Source organism: Panthera onca, chromosome A3 (assembly GCF_046562875.1).
Source record: "Panthera onca isolate mPanOnc1 chromosome A3, mPanOnc1 haplotype 2, whole genome shotgun sequence".
NCBI lineage: Eukaryota > Metazoa > Chordata > Mammalia > Carnivora > Felidae > Panthera > Panthera onca.
This window is the reverse complement of record NC_138341.1, coordinates 94,852,124-94,872,417: the sequence shown is the minus strand read 5'-3', so window position 1 is coordinate 94,872,417 and position 20,294 is coordinate 94,852,124. Positions and strand designations below refer to the sequence as shown.

The 20,294-nt window shown below is 37.6% G+C and overlaps 1 protein-coding gene across 6 annotated transcripts in view; it reads right to left on the bottom strand.

Moving 5' to 3' along the window:
• The window catches only part of RALGAPA2 (Ral GTPase activating protein catalytic subunit alpha 2), a 323,002-nt gene that overhangs the window by 185,314 nt on the left and 117,394 nt on the right, over positions 1-20,294 (bottom strand). The window contains exons 16-21 of one of the 6 annotated variants that reach the window (XM_060610992.3): positions 19,518-19,682; positions 15,590-15,730; positions 9,484-9,615; positions 7,690-7,787; positions 2,757-2,847; positions 1,152-1,352 (exon numbers count right to left, since the gene is read on the bottom strand). In XM_060610992.3, the coding sequence (XP_060466975.1) occupies positions 1,152-1,352; positions 2,757-2,847; positions 7,690-7,787; positions 9,484-9,615; positions 15,590-15,730; positions 19,518-19,682 (828 nt within the window). The remainder of the gene's footprint in view (positions 1-1,151; positions 1,353-2,756; positions 2,848-7,689; positions 7,788-9,483; positions 9,616-15,589; positions 15,731-19,517; positions 19,683-20,294) is intronic. The other 5 variants (XM_060611000.3, XM_060611012.3, XM_060611007.3 and 2 more) reach the window with 5 other exon arrangements.

Sequence of the window (20,294 nt, the reverse complement as noted above, 5' to 3'; positions counted from 1 at the left end):
AAAATAAAACAAAAAATAATGATTTTTAACATTTTAATAATACTTTTTACTCAATTTGTGCTTTCTAGTTTGTTGTTGTTTTCCTAAGAGATTATCTGCCCATAAGCATGAATATGGTGGACCAGGAAGGACTTTGTGTGAGTGTGTGTGGGTGTATGTGCATGTGTATAGCTAAAACTGCAGAGCACTTCCATATGCACTGTTCTGTGCACTTGACTTACGTGTTCACACATTTATTCCTCCAACAACCCTTTATTGGGGACTATTACTACCCACATTTTACAAAAAAGAAATTGACAGAGAGGTTAACTTTCTCAAGGCCACACAGAAATTCCTTGGCAGAACCTGGATGCAGACCAGAAAGTTTGCCTCTGTAGTCCATTCATGAATCTTAAAAATATAATACTCTGGGGGAAAAAGTAGCAAAAAATACAGATTATGATATCATTTTTTAAAGTCTTAAAATTTAAATTAAATGATACATTATTTGAGGACACAGATACATGTGGCAAAACTATAAAGAAATCTACGAAATTATTACTGAAAAAATTGGGGATAGGCTGACAGGCTGATGAGAGAAGGGAAGTGACTTGAGAAAGGCCTATAGGGAACTTCACTGGTGTGGGAGCCATTCTATTTCTTAAGTTGGGTAGTAGATTCACTGGTGATCATTTTAGTACTATGGGCCATAACTTACAAATATGTCGCAGCTTATCTTATATGTCAAATATTTTATTGTAAAACTTAAAGAAAATATTAATCAATAAGCTATTCAAACTCTTTAACTTATTCTGTATTTATGATACATGTGAGTTGGATAAATTACTCTTCTCTGTTTCCAGAGCAAAGCAAATGTGGTCAGGGATGGCAAAGGCTTTGCATGAATATCACCACTTCCTCTCATGATGGACAGTGGTTCGACATGGCTTGCTCCCTCCCTTATCTGGCCAATGTTTTAGAATGTGGAGAGGTCCACGTAGGACTCTGAGAATTCATGACTGATTAGGAACAGGTGGTTGGGGCTACTACACCAATTTGGTTGGAGGTAGCACCCCATCATCATTGTGCTAACGGATCCCTAGAATTCTTGCAACTGGGAAACTCTGGGATTCCCAATTGGTAACACTGATGCCTTTCAAAGATGCAGTTACCTGTTAAGTTTGAAGCATCAGTGGGACTCAGTTGTAACCAGTGGCGGGCATCAGAGTCAGTCACAACATCTGTGGGAGTGCTCAGTTCCGGGTCTTCGTCACAGGTTGGCCATGGGCTCATGGACAGCTCTGCCTCGTTGTTATAGCCCAGAGCTGTGTCACTGCTGACACTTTCACCTGGCACAACAGAAGAACCGAAGTCTGAAATAACAAATTGCTGGAAATCAGAATGCTCCCGATTACTAACATGCAAGTAACTAAACAGTTGACGCAGCAGGAATCTTTCAGGGGATAGGGGCTCAAAAGGTGACTCTGTAGGGATCTTTGCCAACAAAACAAAGCTCCCAGGTACAGGGCATTGATAGTCATTACAAGCTCCATGAATGTAACATGTCACATGAAGTGACATTCTTTTCAAGGAAGTCTTTAATTCAGTTATCCCATATACCCAAAAGATTATATCAGGTCCTTAAGCTTTCTATTGCAATATACACAGCTACAAAATAGGAGTGAGTGGAGGAAGAAGGTGGGAATTCATTTCACCATGAATGCAAGTTTATTCTCCTAGCTATAAGAGTCTAAGGATGCTTTATACATTGAGCTCAATATTTAGTCCTAAACCCAGAGTCAATCACCCACACTCACTGAGGGATGAAGTGTCCAACTGCAAAAGATTTTCTCCAAAAGAAATTTTTTTCCCCTTTAAACACTAAAAAGTTCTAATTTGTCATCATACAATGACGCTTTCAAAGGCTATTAAGCCGTATAGAGCTATTTAGTCTGACACAAAACAGACCTAGACAGTCTACTCCTCCAAGTCTCCTGTCTACTTCATAACAGTTTTATGTGTCTACCCTTCCTGTCTGCCTACTCTTCTGTCTGTTCTTTGTATTTGCTGCTGACCATCCCTCAGCCTTGTTGCTTGGGATTTGCTGTCCTTTCTTCACTTGCCAAGAACTACAAGTTGTCCCAGCCATCAGATAAACTGAAAGTTGCCCTAGAAACCAACCTGTTAGGTCCCTAGCTTCATCTGCTACAGAACTCCAAGCCCACAGGGTCTGAAGGTGGAGCCTAAGAGGAGCTCCTCTGCCTCTACCAAAACCAGCCTCGATTTGCAGGAACTGCCTGTTATGCAATCTGAGAAGGGCATGGCCAGGTACCTGACTTCATGGAAGCAAAGTATTAGGGCCACAGTTTACAATATATAATATATCCAAGGATTTGAATCAGATTTCAGTTTTCAGATACTTATACCATTGACTTCAATGTGCTTCTGAAGCTTTTTGTTCCTAGCCTGTGAGAACTTTCTGGAGAAGATCAGTTTTCCTTCTGGGTTTGTTTGCTCACCCAGCCATTGACCTTGGTTGTGTCTCTTACCTGGAGAAAGACCTGGGGTGGAAGGACAGGCCTCTAAGGCACACATAATGGACTGGACCTGGTTTACTGTATGTGTCGACTAACCACCCATCAATCCTGGGATTCCAGGAATAAAAATGTCCCAATTCACAACCGTGACTCTTCAGAGGATAAGATACAAGTTATAAGAGAACAAAATAGATCCACTCTTAAGTGGGATGAACACAGACCACATTTCCTGGAACTTACTCTTCTGTCTTTCCTTACATTTTCCTTGTGTCTGCTGCAAATCATCTTTTAAATCCAATTCAGCAGGGCTGCTGCTTCTTCTGACTAAGATCTTCAGACAAAAAGAAATATTGCATTTGTTACAGGAAAGTTCTAATTTTTACAAGACTAAGTTTCTAGTCCACATTTATAAAGAAAAAGAAACAAACAATAATAATAGCAACAAAAAAATTGAATGATGTTTTCCACTTGAAGGATATGTGTTCACAAATTACTATAATTGAATTATAAAATTACTCAAGATCTGAAATTTTTGGCTTCTTCTTTGTCAAGTGACATCCAATTAAATTGATCTACCAAGAAGGGATGCCAAATTATATGGAAATAATTTATTTTTAAAGTTTTATTTGTACTTCTGCTTGAGCACACATACATAATGAAGCCAATTTGCAGAGGGCCTAAGTTACCCAGGAATGGTGAGTGTGCAAGCAGGGAATGTGTAAATTCTATCTAGGCATCTAAAAGTCACTCAGTGCCTCTTCGTGAAATACGCAACAGACTTTCCTGAGCACCGCCTCAACACCTAAACCTTGTGTTAAATAGAGACGACTAAAAGATTTGGAGGCAATCTGCATCCTCTAAAATTTATAACTTGCTTGGAGAGACAAAACATACACATTACACATAATGATTACAGTGTACATAAGCAAAATGTGCAAGCAAACTCTCTCTAAAAGGTATGCAGAGTAAAGTGTTACCTTAATCGGCTCACAGTTACAGGACAGCTGTTCAAGAAGGCAACAGACATGAAGTGGTAGAGAGAAGGCAGGAGGGGATTCAAGGCAGGAAGCACTGAGTGGTAATCAGCAAGTTCTATGTGCAGGAAAAGAAGCTGATTATAGCAGGCCATGCAAGGCAGTCAGGCGAAGAAGGAAAATGTTAAGAAGAAAACGCAGACCACCTTCTAAAAGAGGTAGCTGCCAGTGGGCCTTCAACATCAGGCTTACAAATTTCAACCCAATATTGACAAAACAAGCAACTGTATGTTCCAGATAATAGTTTACTGTGATTAAAAATTCAACTAGAAAGATAAGTCTAGTAGTCATCTGTGGGATATATTAAAATTAAGAAGAAAACCGCTATGAACTGTTAGACTGAATAAGGAATGAGATGATAAGGCTTTTGATGGTGGAAAAGGAGAAGAAAAGATAAATAAGAAAATGCTGTAGAATGACAGACAAGAGCTTATATGAGACCTGTATATGGGAGTGGAAGAAAATTAAATCACAAAAGGATATGGACCTAGGGAACCATAGGAATGATGGTGATGAAGGAAAGGAGGGAGGGAGGGAGGAAAGAAGGAAGCATAAGCAAAAAGGAACTTGAGAAGATTTCTGATGTTTTAATTTTCATATTTAGGCTAAATATCCAAAGCAAATGTACCGTAAGTGGGCAATAAAAATCTAGGAGTGAAATAGAGGATTAAGTCAAGAATGAAGATGTGAATTTAAGGTCCTCCAGTGCAAAGTGTGTAAGAAACCTAGGGTTCAATGAGCCAACTAAAGGGAAAAATATTAAACAAGCAAACAAATGAAAAGGAGGGGCTGAGATATACAATTAAAAGACAGGACAATTATTAAGCTAAAGCACAGAAGTAGGTCATGGATGAAATATCTAGAAGACTAACAGTACATGAAAAAAAATACTACCCAGCCTTAAAGAAGGATGATATATACCTAATGTGATAACAGAAATATACCCAGGATCTTTCCTCAGCTAAAAAGCAGAATGTGGGTGGTTCTGACTATATGAAAGATGTTTGGAATTTCCTCCAGCTATAGAAATAGATTTTATGTAAGAATTTCAGGCTCACAGGGAAGTAGAATAAATCTCCCAGTGATCCATACTCCCCCCACAAAGTGAGCAGAAACGAGAGCAGTGAAAACAGGGCTGCCATAAGGGTAAATCTACTATTGCCACTGCCAGTGGCGAAAGGACTGAGATTCCGGGATTAAAGGAGCACTCATTGGTTCTTGGAAGAAACAAATGCACATTGTCCTGGTGAAACTCCATCACTTCAGACATCCAGATTTCCTGTAGATTAAGATCCATCAGCTAGGAACTCATAATCAAAGATCACTGAATACCCAAGGAAGTAAATCATCATGTACAAGAGTCTCAGAAACAACAAATACTAGATTTAGACCCCCCTCCTACCGCCCCCCCCACCCCTGCAAGGACTTCAGACAATCAGAAAAAGAATTTAGAATTGTAATTTGTGACTATTTTAAAGACAGAAAAGATAGAAATCACAAAAATGAGCAATCACAAAAATGAGCAAGCAACAAGAAATTATTAGAAATTACAAGAATGTTTGAAAAGAATTAACCTGAACTTTCAGAAGCACAAGTTATCATTGTTGAACTAAAAAACTCAGTGGAAGTATTACATAGCCAACTCCATATGAAAAAACAAAGATCTGAAAAACAGATCTAATGAATCACCCAGAATGTACCAGAGGGTCAAGAAGAGTGGCAAATGTGAAAAGAGACATAAAAACATGGAAGACAGAATGAGAAAGTCTAAATATATTTCTACTCAAAATTCCAGAAAAAAAGAGCTGAAAGAACAAACGAGGCAATATTTGAAGAAATGACTACCAAGAATTTTCCAGAAACAATGGAAGAACAAGATGCAGGGCACATAGCATATATAAAAAAAGGACAAATATATAAACCAAAAGAAAATGCACCTAAATATAATGCAAGAAAACTGAAGGGCAAGGACAAAGAATAGCAAGGAATGACAACTAAACAGAATGGACAGAACTCTCAAAAACAACAATGAAAGACAAAAGATAGTAAAAAAATAGCTTCCAATAGAAGGTGGGGGGAAGGGATAAAGAAGTGGAGGAACTACAGTAATTAAGATGTTGTACTACTGGCCAAAAACACAAAGTAACGAATCAGTCAAGGTAAGTATATATGAGAGAGAGGTATAATTTCAGATCAATGAAGGAAAGATGAATTCAATAAATGGGACCAAGGACAAGTGGTTACCCATGTGGGAAAAAATAAAATAAAATTAGATCCCTACCTCCATAAATAAGAATCAATTCAAGATGGATAAAAGACTTAAATGTGTACAGCAAAACTGAAACACTTAAATATTCTTATCCTTGTAGAGTTGGCATTTTAATATTTCATAAACCTAACTATAAATATAATTAATAATCAAAAATACCAAAATTAAGAACTTCTGTTCATCAAGACACCATTGAGAGAGTGAAAATATAAACCACACACTGGAAAAAAATATTTTCCAGAAACATAACCAAAATAGGATTACTCTTCAGACTATATAAAGAATTAGTACAAATAAGAGAGAAAAAGAAAAAAAAATCAATAAGAAAATGTAAAAGACGTCACATGAAACACACATGGTCAATCAACATGTGGAAATATTTTAAACTTTATTAGTAATCTGAAAAATGCAAAATAAAATGAATTCCCATTTTCACCCACCTAACTCACAATCTGACAATAGCAAGTATTGACAAAAATGTGGATGAATGGGAACTCAACACATTGTTGGCAGAAATATAAGTGGTGTAATCACTTTGGAAAACATACAGTCTCTTGTAAAGAATATTCTTCTACTTTATGTCTCATTAATCCCATGCCTAGATAGTCACCATAAAGAAAAATCTCAAACATGTAGATCTTGAAACATATACAAGAGTGCACATAGCTACATTTTTCATTGATAAAAAAAGATGAAACAATCTATCCATCAACAACAGAATGGAAAAATAAGTTGTGACATATTCACAATGGAGTGTCATATGGTAGAGAAAACAGGCTACACGCCACAGTGTTGATAAATCTTAGAAATATGTGAGTGAACAAAAGCAATAAAATCACTTAATAAAGTTTATAAATAAGGAACACTAAAGAATATAATGTGGAAATACATACATATAGAACAAAACTATAGAGCAAAGCAAGGACATGATAAACACAAAGCCAATATAACATTCTCTGAGGGGACAAGGAAGGAACATATATAGGCCAAAGCAACAGCACTAGAAAAATTCTAGTTCTTAAACTGGGTGGTGGGCATATAGGTATTTATTTGATTATTGAAACATACATATATGTATGAAATATACATATATTGTCAAAATACACATGCAGGTATATACAGAACATATATTTATTAGTATATAAGTATACATAAACATATGCATGTTTATGTATATATGACATATATACAAGTATAAATAAACATATATAAAAAGATACATGCCCTTTAAAAATAAAGACAGAAAATCTTAACACTGGTTATCTTCTAGGCAGGGAGGACTAGAGAGAGATTTTCTCTGTTTAATGCGCACCTTTCTGTTATGTTTGAGTTTTCTATAAATATATATCTACATATTTTTAAAGAATGACTAAGCAGGAGTTACGTGCATGCATGAAATGTGGGCTACTTTTTAATTTTTCTTCTTTATACTTTATATTCAGTCTAAAGAGATAAATGCTATTTTACATTTTTCTAAAAAAGAAATCATAACTGATCTTTGCAAAAAAAAAAATCACTTATCTAGCAACTCATGTCAGGTGGAACATGCTACCTTAAGCAGTTTCAGGAACAGGGAATCTGAATATACGTCTGACAGGCAAGGATACCTGCTTAAAAATATAGAATGCCAGGTACAGACCAGAAGGTAAATTCCATTTTCATGCTAATTTTTTTTTATTTTTGTAGTGTGACTATAATTTTACACAGAAAGTAAGAAAGCCTTTAAGAGCTCTCAGGGTTGTTCAGGGCAATAACACATCTAAATGGAGAAATGTTTTAAAAGAACTGCCACTAATAAGCGTATTTATTATGCCAATAATTTATATGTTTATTTTTAATTACAAACTGATATAGTTTGAAAATATCTTACTGTTATTCCTTCATGTTCTTTCTTCACATATCCTTTATTTTCTTGAATAGTCTTGGACTCTGAAGAACTCAAAGTCTGTGTATTTTCTACCTTTTGACCTAGAGATTTTGGGGAAAAAATTAACAAAATATTTTAGATGATAAAATTGGAGAAAAAAAATTATATGTAAGTAATCAAATTTAGATATCCTAAGGTATGTAAAAATAGGAGTTACGATCTGGCAAACTGATAGTCTATGGGTCAAGTCTACCCTATAGAATCTTTGACCCACAGATAGCTTTTAAGAGACTGCATTGAGTGCAGCCAATAGGTCCACCTAGCACATTATGTCAGTACAGGGGAAGGTAACAAGACTCTCCTAGGGGCCTTGAGAATGGGATCTCAGAGGAAAGCTGCCTGAGTTTGCCAGGTGAGCTGACAGGAAAATAGAGCAGGAAGGTGGTTCAGTATTGCTCAAGAATAAAGACTGATGAGAGAAAGCATGAATTTATCAGTATCAGTGATAAAAAAGGGAATATCACCACATAGCCTATAAACACTAAAATGATCATAAGAGGGTTTTATGAATAATCTGGGGCCAATAAATTTGAAAAGATTACATGAACTGAACAAATTCCTAGAAAACCACAACTTATCTGAATCAAAACAGGAAAAGGAAAATTTTAATGGTCTTAAAATGATTTAAAAATGTGAATGTTTTTTTGAAATCTTCCTAGAGGAAAATTCCAGGCAACTGGTGAATTCTACCAAATATTTAAGGGGAAAAAATTTAAAACAGTCTTACACCAAACCTTTCAGAGAACAGAAAATCTTTCAGATAATACATTTCTCAAATTATTTTAGTGTATCTTCTTACTTCAAGAAAATTTCTAAGAGGGAATACTTCCCTATTTTGATGAGGCTATGAGATAACCTGTTGATAAACAAGATGGTTTATCTCTTACTTAACTGATGAAACTAAAACTAAATAATAAGCATATTCACTGCCACCAGACACAACTGAAACATGCACTTTCCCTGTAAAACACATCATTCATTGTTTACAGATCTGACCATCTGCCTCTCTGCTTTGCTGGAAGGTGTCAGAGACACTGTGTAGATGGATGCCATCAGCAGCGCTTATTTTCAGCCTCAGCAAAGTTCACAGGCTGCTAATAAACTTTTTCACAAGTCCAGCCAGCCCTCCATTCTCACTGTCAACTTTTATGGCTCTCCTCACAAGACCCTTTCTTGCATGCCCCTACCCTGCCTCCTACTTAACTCTGCTGCTCGCCCTGACCCTGTGGTGTGGCATTCTCTGCTTCCCACCTACTCCAGCCACCACTGGACTTCTCTCTAGTCCTCAAACAGGCTACTCTTAAAAGAGGTGCACCTAGAGGCACCCGGGTGGCTCAGATGGTTAAGGATCCGACTTTGGCTCAGGTCACAATCTCACAGTTTGTGGGTTCGAGCCCCACGTCAGGTTCTGCATTTGCAGCTCTGAGCCTGGAGATTCTGTCTTCTCTGTCTCTAATCCTCCCCTGCTTGTGTTTTCTCTCTCTCTCTCTCAAAATAAATAAATAAACATTAAAAAAAAGAGGTGCATCTAAGTATATATAATTTTAGATAAGTGTGTTAAACAGTGAAAATATTTCATTGCCAGAAACCACATCCTTGCTATCAACTTAAAAAGCAAGTTTCCTTGAAATAAATTGAGTGGGGTTAGAATAAACGCAGAAAGCAATACGGCGTGCAGCTCCTTCCCAGCCAGGATCCACAGTCCTATATTGTTTAACCACTGCAGCTACTCCGTACCCTGAGAGGAATCTGGGCGGGGCGGCTCAGTGACGTCAGGTGTGCTGCTGCTCCGAATGATATGCTGCTCTGCCCCCAGGCAGCCAGATTCCATGGCAGGTGCATTTTCTGATTGCTGACATTCTTCCACTTCTGTGGGCATTAACACAAAACATGCAGAGATGTATTCAAAGATTTTTAAAAATAATTTCACCACTTGAACCAACTGATTCTAAAAATGTAGTCTGGGATACTTCCCCCCCCCCCCCCAAATTACACAATAAGATAATCTGCATTTACATACTAAAGTTTTCTTTCTACACTTGTTAACAAGTAATATTCCACTCTAAAAATACATTTTAAGTTCTGCAAAGCATTTTATTTTCAAAATGGAGAAAAAAAAAAGAGAAAAAGCTGCAGAAATGGTTGAGAACTGTGAAAGTCACTTGGAATGTCAGAGCCGGGCATGCCAAGGAATGAGGGAACCAGGAAATACACAGAATAGGTAATTTACATTTGAGGAGAGTAGAAAGTCACACACACACACACACACACACACACACACACACACACACACACGTGCACACACACACTCTCTTATAGGAAGATAAAAGGAAATGGGAATTTCAACTCTATCATTCCTTTCAACAGATAAATGCACAACTGTCCAAAATAAAATACTACAATTATTTAATAGCTTTTACCACCAAATGCAATGCTGAATTAATCACTAAAGTACAAAAATGATCCACTGGCATTTTTGGAGAATTAATACATAATTATTATAAAATAGAAAACCATAGGTGAGTACTGGCCACTGGATAATCTCAGCTAGCATTATTACAAACTATATTCTCCCAGAGAATGAGTTCCCTATTCTCTATGTGGCTCCAGAGAGGTCCCTCTAAAACCAAGATCTGACTGCACCACTTCTCTCTTGCCGAGGCCCCACATCATTGTACAGCCAAGCCTGGGATCCTCACAGTGGACATAGGGCTCCCCCTGACCTCTCCCCACAGATTTGATCCCCCACAGGAGCTCTGACTCACTTTAGTCTCCAGCAATCCTAGCCCACCTGCACCTACTGCTCTCTCCTTTCTGCGGCTCACTCTTCCACACTACCCTCAGACCTGTTCCTGCCTCCTTTCCTCCCTCCCTTGCTACCTGGACACCCCTCCTACAGGACTTGCCATGTGGTCCCTCAGCAGACTCCACACTCACTCCTACAGTCATAAAACTTTACATCTACATAGCTGTAACATATTTTCTAAAAATTTTAATTTAGCTAAAGTTTCCTTCCTTCTAAGATAAAAATTCAGCCTGTATTATCTTACCCGGCAGTGTCAACCACTTCCTCACCTGAAATGAAGCTCACTGCCCTTGTGCCACCCTCAGTATAACCCTTTACTCCGAACATAAGCCAAAGTGCTGGCTCTCCCTAGTCAAGTTGTATGTATGTATTACTCTACATGTAACACACAGGACTTCAAGAGAAGGGTGCTGCTTTATTTTTACTATCCAAACAAAAATTCTATTTTAAAGTACACTGATACACGTAATAAGACTTTAAAACTATGAAGTTTGTGTGACCCTTCATTTATAATTCAGAATACTGGGCCATAGTCTAAATTTAGGCACTGACGGGAAGCTGAACTTAGGGCATAAGCAAAAGACGGTCAAGGTAGCAAGACAAGAGCACACAGACCCATTAAAGCCGCATCTCTTCCAGGTTGTCTTTGCCCTTATCTTCTCTTGAATAGTCAAGAACTGTTCATTTTCCCACAGAAGACACAAGACATGTGTACATGTTTGTGATCTCCCCACACATCTGCAAGCATAGACTAGGCCCTTTTCACAGGTCTGCTTCTAGGCTCCTCAGCGTTAGGCAACAGAAGCCAGATGATACCATGAGACCAGACCCTCCCTGCTGCCTTCGTTCATTGTTTATTCTAATTATGCAAGATACTGAAACCTTCTGGGAAGCGTTTATATTCGTTAATGAACCTACTTGTTAATCTAATATCAGTAGAGGGAGCCCAAGAGCTTCCTAATTCTCTAAAAATGATTGGCAAGTGCCAGTTTTTATGGACAGTGGGAAGAGTGGCTTTTATTCACTTAAACTTGATGCCAAAAACTGGTAGATATTGGTTTCTGGGCTAGGAGCAGAAACAAATAAGAGCCAGGCCAACACTGGCAGCATCTTTTTAAAGATAAAGAACATCGCCATCTGGTGGGATACTGTACAGTCACAGCACCATGGTTTCCAAATTCGAGTGTCCCCACTGGTCCTCAACACAACAGACGGACGAAGAGCCTGCCATCACCAGCTGGTGTGCCTTCCCAACAGGCTGGCCTAATGCAGCTTTAAGGCTTTGTTTTTGTAAAACTGTTGGTAGGAACTTCTCTGATGGAGAAGGTCCAAGCCCACAGAAATCACCAGAAATGGTGAGGATGGGAGCATCCATGATGAGGGTGGAAAGAAAGGGGAGAATCATAATGTCAAGCATACTGTGAGGACTGCTATGCTATTGGTTCCCCGAACTACTGCTATAGTTAGTTGACTGTTAAGTGATCTAGTGTGGAAAAAGAATTTAAAATTCTTATCTCACAATTAAAATCCAATTTCCTGATTTGTAAATGTACAGTTCTTGGCCTTTCTCACACTTTATACTAAGTATATAGTCAATATATGCCTTGCATAAATGAACAAATGAATACCAAAAATATTTTCTTGATACTTTTTTTCTTAAACAGCTCTTGAGCTCCCTCTGCTGGCTTTTTATTTGTTAAGAAAGGGACAAATGTCAAAACTGCTCCCGTTCCACAGTGTTGCTGTTTCATAACAAATTAAGACCATTTAATACTGATATGCAAATATCAAGATACAGGATTATGTGATACTCAAAGCATGAACAATCTAAGTTATATAAAAATTACATTATAAATTCTGGTTAGGTCTAACACATTCTCTGTTTTGAGTACCACACAATTTGTTCAAATCACTTCAAAGAGCTAAATTCTATCTCAGATTCACCAAATCATTCATTGTCTCGCAAGCATTGCTACCCTAGTAACTCAAATTTTAAAAGTTCTAACCTTCTAGCTTCTTGATAGTGTCAACTACACAGTACCATTACAAAATCACTGCTTTCTAAGGCTCCACTCAAAACACCAGGAAAATGATCAAATTAGAATTACTTCATTTTTCCCACTGAGAGAAAAATCCACATGATTAAATTAAATTAAGAGTGCAAAGTCTTTAGAAACTTCTATTTATTCCAGACGTCTGACCACTTTTCAAAGCAATTTCACTCAGTCTTTAATCTAAGGCTTTCTTAATCAATCTTATTAAATGAAGTGAGACTCATTCTTCAATTACCAAAATTCTGGGTTCCATTTATCCCTCATACAAGGTTGCAAAGGCAAAATGAATAGTTTAATTTCTTTTTAAAAGCATTGTGCATAAGACCAACTTGAGCCTATTAAAAAGCACAAGAGATAGAAGTCAACTCAACATCTTGAGGTTTCTTAGGAGGTCCAAAGGTGAACCAGCCCAGACCCTGACAACAAGCACTTCCTGACCATTGGGTACTACCTGCAAGCCTGACAACCAGAGGCAGAAGCAGCCAAACAAGGCTTTCAGTTTGGTACCATTAAGTCTCTTTTACAATGAGAGAAGATCACTGAACCTCTAATTGCTACAACTACAATGGCCCTAAAGGAAAAATAAAATCTATCATCAGCATGGCCTATAAGCACTACAGACTGATAAATGTCCCAACATAAAAGCAGTTAAAATTGCAAAACAGCTGGAAAGCATTGTTCTCACAAAGGAGAGGAAGGAAAATCACCAAACTGCCAGTTCTACTTCCCACGTGTGTGTTCATGTAGCTATTCATATAAATGGGATACAGGTGGTTATTAGTTTCCCCCAAATCTGCTGCCACCAAATAGAGTCCCAAAGGGACCAGAATAAATATAAGAGTGGCTGAAGGTAAGTAATCCTCTATTGTTTAGATTATTAAAGCAATTTTTACATATAGACAAGAAACAAAAATAAGAAATGTTAACAAATGAAAACAAAATTAGCAATCATTTTTATAGTAAAGACCTTGTGGCCAGAAAGTCAACATTAAAAGTGTCTGCATACTACGTATAGGTGGATATACATCTACCTATATCTAAACTTAGCCATAGGTAAGCAATATATGCCAACACACTAGGATTTAAATTGGGGCAGAAATTTAATACTCTCGTGTGCCAACCGGTGAGAATGCACAATCTAAAGTAGGATTGACATGCACTGTTCCTGGCCTAGTCTCTCAATAGGACAGTTCCAAAGGGAAATGGCATCATACTAAGGAGGAGTTCACTACTGTAGCTGTCAGATAAAACACAAGGAACAGCAGACTGTTCTCAGTGTCACTACATGGCTAAGTCCCTTTACCCTTCATGCTATAAAACCAGGAATAAAGATGGCAAAGGCAGGAAAATACTGACTTGGCATGGCCTGCTTTGCTTCACCCCAAATCAGGGTCTTTCAACCTCAACACTACTGATATTTTGGGTCCGACGATTCTTCATGGTAGGGGCTGTCCTGTGCAGCCACTGTCAGGTGTTCAGCAGCATCCCACTAGGGGCCGGTGTTTAGGCACCGTCCCAGCTGTAACAACCAAATGTTCCCTGGGGGGCCAAATCATCCCCAGTTGAGAACCACTGTTCTAAATCATATTTAACTTCTGTTGGAACTGTGTGTGTGTGTGTGTGTGTGTGTGTGTGTGTGTGTGTGTGTATGAATCAAGAATCTGAATAAACTAAAATATAATAGTGAATGAGAAAAAGGTTTCCAAACTGAGATTGTGAACAAAAATAGATTTCTTAAGAGAAAATATTCTGGACAAACTAGTAGAAACCTTGATCAAAGGAAACAATATGGGGAAGAAAATGCACTGTGAAGAACAAAAACTTTCACCATGAAAAGAATGCCTTTTGGGTGTATATTAACTATATACCAGCCAAATAGAAAACAAAACTATTTTAGATACTTTATTAATCATCTCTAGGCAGTAGTATTTTTTTGACAACCAGATTATCAAGTAGTTGACACTCATCAGTAACTTAATTGACTGGGGATCATGTTACCATTCGTATTGCTTTTCACCTTTGGTATCTACTAGAGAAAAGTATTTTCTGAGAAGTGTAATCCGTAGTCTCAATGAAACAAATTTCTTCCTTCATATTCTGTGAATTAAATAATATGACATCTTACATGCTCATCAGGGGAAGTAAGATTTAATTATGCTTTACTACACTACATCATCATACAATATGGCATGATTTAGTGCTACAGAAAGCCACACTCAGGCTATCTCCGATAGTAAATAAATACTGATTTACAATGCCGTCTTTCTGAAAATAAGAACATGAAAACATATCCCTCTTAGCATGAAAAGTCAGTTCATTTTAGAATCTCTGAACAGTAACTGGACATAGGCCTAATTATTCACTGCAGAGCACAGTAGACCCTTTTTTTGAGGGGTCTATGCCAAAAATCACCATTTTTGATGCCATAACGTTTCAGTAATCCAGAAAATACACTGTGTACAAACTACAAGTGGGTGAACTCAATTTTAATTGGCTAGAGCACAAGAACAATGTTTCCTTGTTCTGAAAATTAGCACTTTTTAGCATCTTTTTTTTTCTACTCAAATCAATAATCAGTGTGACTGATAAACATAAACATTACTTTACACATGATTACAATTTATTAATCCCAAGGAGGTATTGCCTACATGATTTTTCCCGTTTATCGATTTTGGGGAGGCACAGCAAGCAAAACTTTTGTGCTGCAGGCATTGTATAGAAGGCGCCCATCACTGGTAGAAACTATGGATCAAAAGGTCCTAGAGCAAAGACCAGTGGTGCTGCAGAAATTTTCCTTGACTAATTGCTGCTAAACATTTAACTGCATAAAAACAATTATTAATATTCACTGAAAATAAATGCAAAGTGCAATGGCCAGGCACGCATGCGCAGTGTGGGGGGTATTAACAAAGGAAGCAAGGCCTACAGGCAAGCAGGAGAAGCCCAGGGACACTGACGGACACATGAGACAGCGTTACAGTACCTGACAGCCTGTGAGAGCAAGAGGAGTAAGAGAGACCAGGTAAGAGAGCGCTCACGGTGTGAAGGAGGAGCGGGACGCTTTTAGTGGCAGGCAAAGCCTCAGAGAGGTGGACACAGTTGCTGATAGACTGGCTTCGCTTAGCTTCCAGGAGAGATAAAGTAACAATTATGTCAGAAGCACATTAGGATCTTTCACTTCTTTTCTTTTCTTTTTTAACTTATTGCTATTTTTCTGGGCTTTCTTTCAAATTTAAAAAAGGTCTTTTAAACTTTAAAGGAGGTCAGTACAAAGTAGAGTATTTAACTGTAGTCTCTAAATACAGCCAACCTTCAGTAATTCTGATGACATGGGAGAATGGACACTCACACTGTATCACTTTGTATCACACTCACATTTGGGTTGTTTATTTGGGAAGACACTATAATCCATTTCCCCTTCCTAAAGGACACATACATGAAAAGACAACGGGCAGGGAGGGGAAAATCTAGCCTAAGATAAAAACTGTTCTATAAATAATAAATAATTTAAAAATTGGTTTACTGAGAGCTGACTGTATCCAAAAGCAAATCATTTAGTAAATTAAATATCCTAAAGCACAGAAACACATGAAAGTCAAGTTGAACATTAAAAGATTTGATATTTGAGGGTAAAAAGGCAAAAATCTCCATGAAACCCATCCTTGTATATCACATTTCATGCTTGTTAAATCCATAATTTCTTAGGATGAACTTTATGATGTTCTCAAGTTTTCTACAGACCACTATTTAAATAACCATTTGAGAAAACAGATAAACACAGGAAGAGAATATGCCTCTATATACGAAACCACCATCAGTGGGATCAGTTTTATCCTTAAAACTAAAATATAAAGGTTGACTTGTTGTTTTATTATTTTTACATCACTTTATTTCACATTCACGGAATACAAGTACAAACGGTAATGACACATTTGCAGAGGGTGAAACAAAGTTTTTACTTCCTTGCCCCTCCCCCCTCAAACCCCCCCTCCTCTGGCTGTCAGTATTCCCAGGTCTGATTCCCACAGGGAATCCACAGGGACTACCTGCAATGGGATTACAGCACACTCTTCACAAATGGTTAAGATGATACTTCAAATGACTTCCATGCGAATGTCAAACTGACTTACTTCAAATTTCCTAAAAGATGTGTTCATCTCTCAATGTCAGAGGGCGTCTGAAAGAGCTTTCCTTTTATGAATCAAATGTGTATTTTTCCAAAACTGATCACTAGATATTTAGAAATAATAAAACTTATAATTATTATAATTATAATAATTACTTTGTGTGGAAACTGACTTGCTTTAATCACTCATTTTAGACATCTAAAATTTTAGCATCATTCACACTCAGAAGCAAAGTTTTCCTTTATAATTCTTTAAGACTCTCCTTGCCAGTTCCTTTTAAGTTGCAAACTAGTTCCTTCTCTGTTAAATTGTTCTTTCTCTACTCTGCAATTGCTTGTTTTATTATTTGTCTTGCCACCATCACTGACATTTTCTCAATCATTTTCTTAATCTAGATTAAGTGTAGTCACTGGGGCAAGTTATAATAATTTTTTCCTTTAATGTTTATTTATTTATTCTGAGAGAGAGAGAGAGTGGGGCAAGGGGCAGAGAGAGGGAGAGAGAGGATCCCAAGCAGACTCCACGCTGTCAGCGCAAAAGCCTAACACAGGGCTCCATACCAAGAACTGCGAGACGATGACATGAGCCAAAATCAAGAGCTGGACACTTAACTGACTGAGCCACCCAGGCGCCCCTATAATATAATAATCTTAAATTATTCTCGTACTGGGATTAGAAAAAATAAATCACTTTCAAATGGGTCTTCCATGATAAACACCTTAACGCTAAAGGTGACAAAAACTGCCTGAGCTGCTATTCTCATTAAAAGGTGGCCTCAGGGCGCCTGGGTGGCTCAGTCAGTTGAGCGGCCGACTTCGGCTCGGGTCACGATCTCGCGGTCCGTGAGTTCGAGCCTCGCGTCAGGCTCTGTGCTGACGGCTCGGAGCCTGGAGCCTGTTTCAGATTCTATGTCTCCCTCTCTCTGACCCTCCCCCGTTCATGCTCTGTCTCTCTCTGTCTCAAAAATAAATAAACATTAAAAGGTGGCCTCCACACTATCAACACCTACCATAAAAGTATTCTGGGCCTTTTTAAAAGATGGAAAGGCAAGTTATTACACAATGTAAAAATAACAGAACTGAGTAAAACCACTAATAGTCTATATAGATTAGTTTTATAAAACAGCATGATACAATAAAATCTTCAGAGACCGTTGTTTTCACAGGCAACTAAAAAGAAAAAATGTGAAGTAAAACAGGAAATACATATGTATTGCAAGATACATGAAGATAATAGATTGATCCAACTCAATAGCTCTTATCCCATTATCTTTTTAAAAGTTATGGTTCCAAGTGTTATTAATTTTTAATCCTCTAAAGGCCAGGTTTATGACTTTTAAGCGACATACTCTAAACAGACTTTTGTAAGAGTTCTTACTGATGCAATACCATATGTTTCCAGATGCCTAAGAACACTGATAAAACAGAAGCTCACTGGCATAAATGCACCGAGGATTATTGAGAACAATAATGGTGCCACATCCATGGTGTTGGTCTAAAACACCTGCTGAGAAACTAAAATGCAATTTCTTCTATGGCTGTGTTTTGGCCAAGTAGGGGAATAAGGAGCATGCAATATACAATAGTTTGCTGCTCATTAAAGTGTGAAAGTAAAGTTTTACATAGTGTTTTGAATGATTAATTTTATTATCATTACAGCTCAAGGGCTGTGAAGGGTAGCACGGAGTCTGGGCAGTTCAGGAATGATGACACTTTGTTGCAAACTTCTGCTCTGATTCAATGAGGAAAGAAAGGAGTTTCTAGGAGTTGGGATGAGAATGAAAGTCAGTGCGTAAGCCTTCCCCAAAGTTGCCTGTTACCAGGAACAGAGTCTCTCCTCAAGGAAGGGGATGAAGGAGAGAGCAGGAGAAGTGGAACAGGAGGTGAATGTAGTAAGGTGATAATTACCAACAAATGCTGTAGCAAAAAGCATTAGACAGGGCTAAGGCATAATGTATTTTCGTAAAAGCTCCAACAGGATTCTAAGCCATCTCTATGAAGTCTTTACTAAGTACTGTAAAATATGCTGACTGTAAATGACTCTGATTTATGACCAGAGGATATTGTGACTTTCTGCAGTCAGCATGCTGAATATCGATTAGAACAGTGTGGTAGTACTGATGTGAAAAATGACAGGAAACTCAGATAAATTTGTTTTAAACCTAAGTTACAGCCTCAAAGTCACTGGAGGGAAGGGGTTTTATTTGTTCTTATTAAACACTGGATATAAGCTTACTTTTTAAAGATTTCTCTTTTGGTTTTAAAAGTGTAGGAAATAAGTCCAAAAAACTGGGGGTTCTTGGTCAAGTTCTTATTAATTCTAACAGGCTAGGAGGACAACATCCACAGGCATATAAAGCTCAATTTCCCAAAGAACCCCAAAAACGTAAATGTCTCCCTCCAGTCCTGAAAACTAAGTGCATTATTCTCTCTTCCTTTGTGGGAACAGTTGCCACACTAAGATTACCAATGTTCAACAACAATAATGCAACTAACTGTGTGATTACTAAGAATCTATTTTCTCTAAGGTTCAAACAAAAACATCTATTTTCTCTTTTGCACAAATATCTCACTCAATATTAACATCTCAAGTTCTTTTTCACAATGGACTCAGAAATAAGTATCAAAAATGGATTTGAAAAGTATCAGAACAGATAATTAAAAGATACAGAGACATCCCATTTAACTCTGAGTGGAATTTTAAAACCTTTAAAACATTTTATTCCTATAAATCCATTTTAGATAGCAACTACACCTTACAGAAAAAATTTAAATAAATGTTTACCAGTTGCTTTTTGGCGAACAATATTTCTTGCCTTCTCAACTCCTGGTGCCCCAGATGTGGTGGCACTCCTAGATCGCATTGGTTCAGTCACATCTGGGTGGCTCCGCCAGCTGAGAGAAAAGGATCTCCCCACAGTGGTTCCTTTCTGAGAATCTAGAACACAACCTGATAGAGGATAAGACGAGAAAAATAATCTAAAGGCTGAAGTCATTATCATTCATTGCACAGCCTGTGTTGCTCAGCAAATTTCATAAGTACAACTATATTTATTACAGACTCTCTTGTTGCATAATTAGGTACCATTTCCTTATACTTCAGTACGAAGGTTTGCACATAACAGTAATCCAGAAATTCCTGTTGCCAAAGTATTTTTCAAGCATCTCCAACAGCTTCATAACAATAATATCGTCACAGTACTCATTCCAATATAAAAAAAAAGTGAATAAAACTTTCTCAGTAAAAGAACAATGTCAAATGAAGTTATACCACTGCTGTCCGGTCACTCCAAAAACTACTTTTATAAACCACAAAATTAGAGATCCTGGCTTTAGAATAATGCTCCCTCCTGGAGATGCTAACCTCTCCACCAATTACCAAGAGAAATTTGTGCCCGTTAACTCTAATCAGAGTCAAGTGAAAATCTATGAATAATACAAAATCCCATTTTAGCAAACCTCCAAAACAATAAAATACTGCAGTTTGTAACCCAACTTCTCTGCTTTCCTCTCATATTGCCCTGGTCAAATATTTCAAATGAGTAGTCAAGGTACCAAAAGA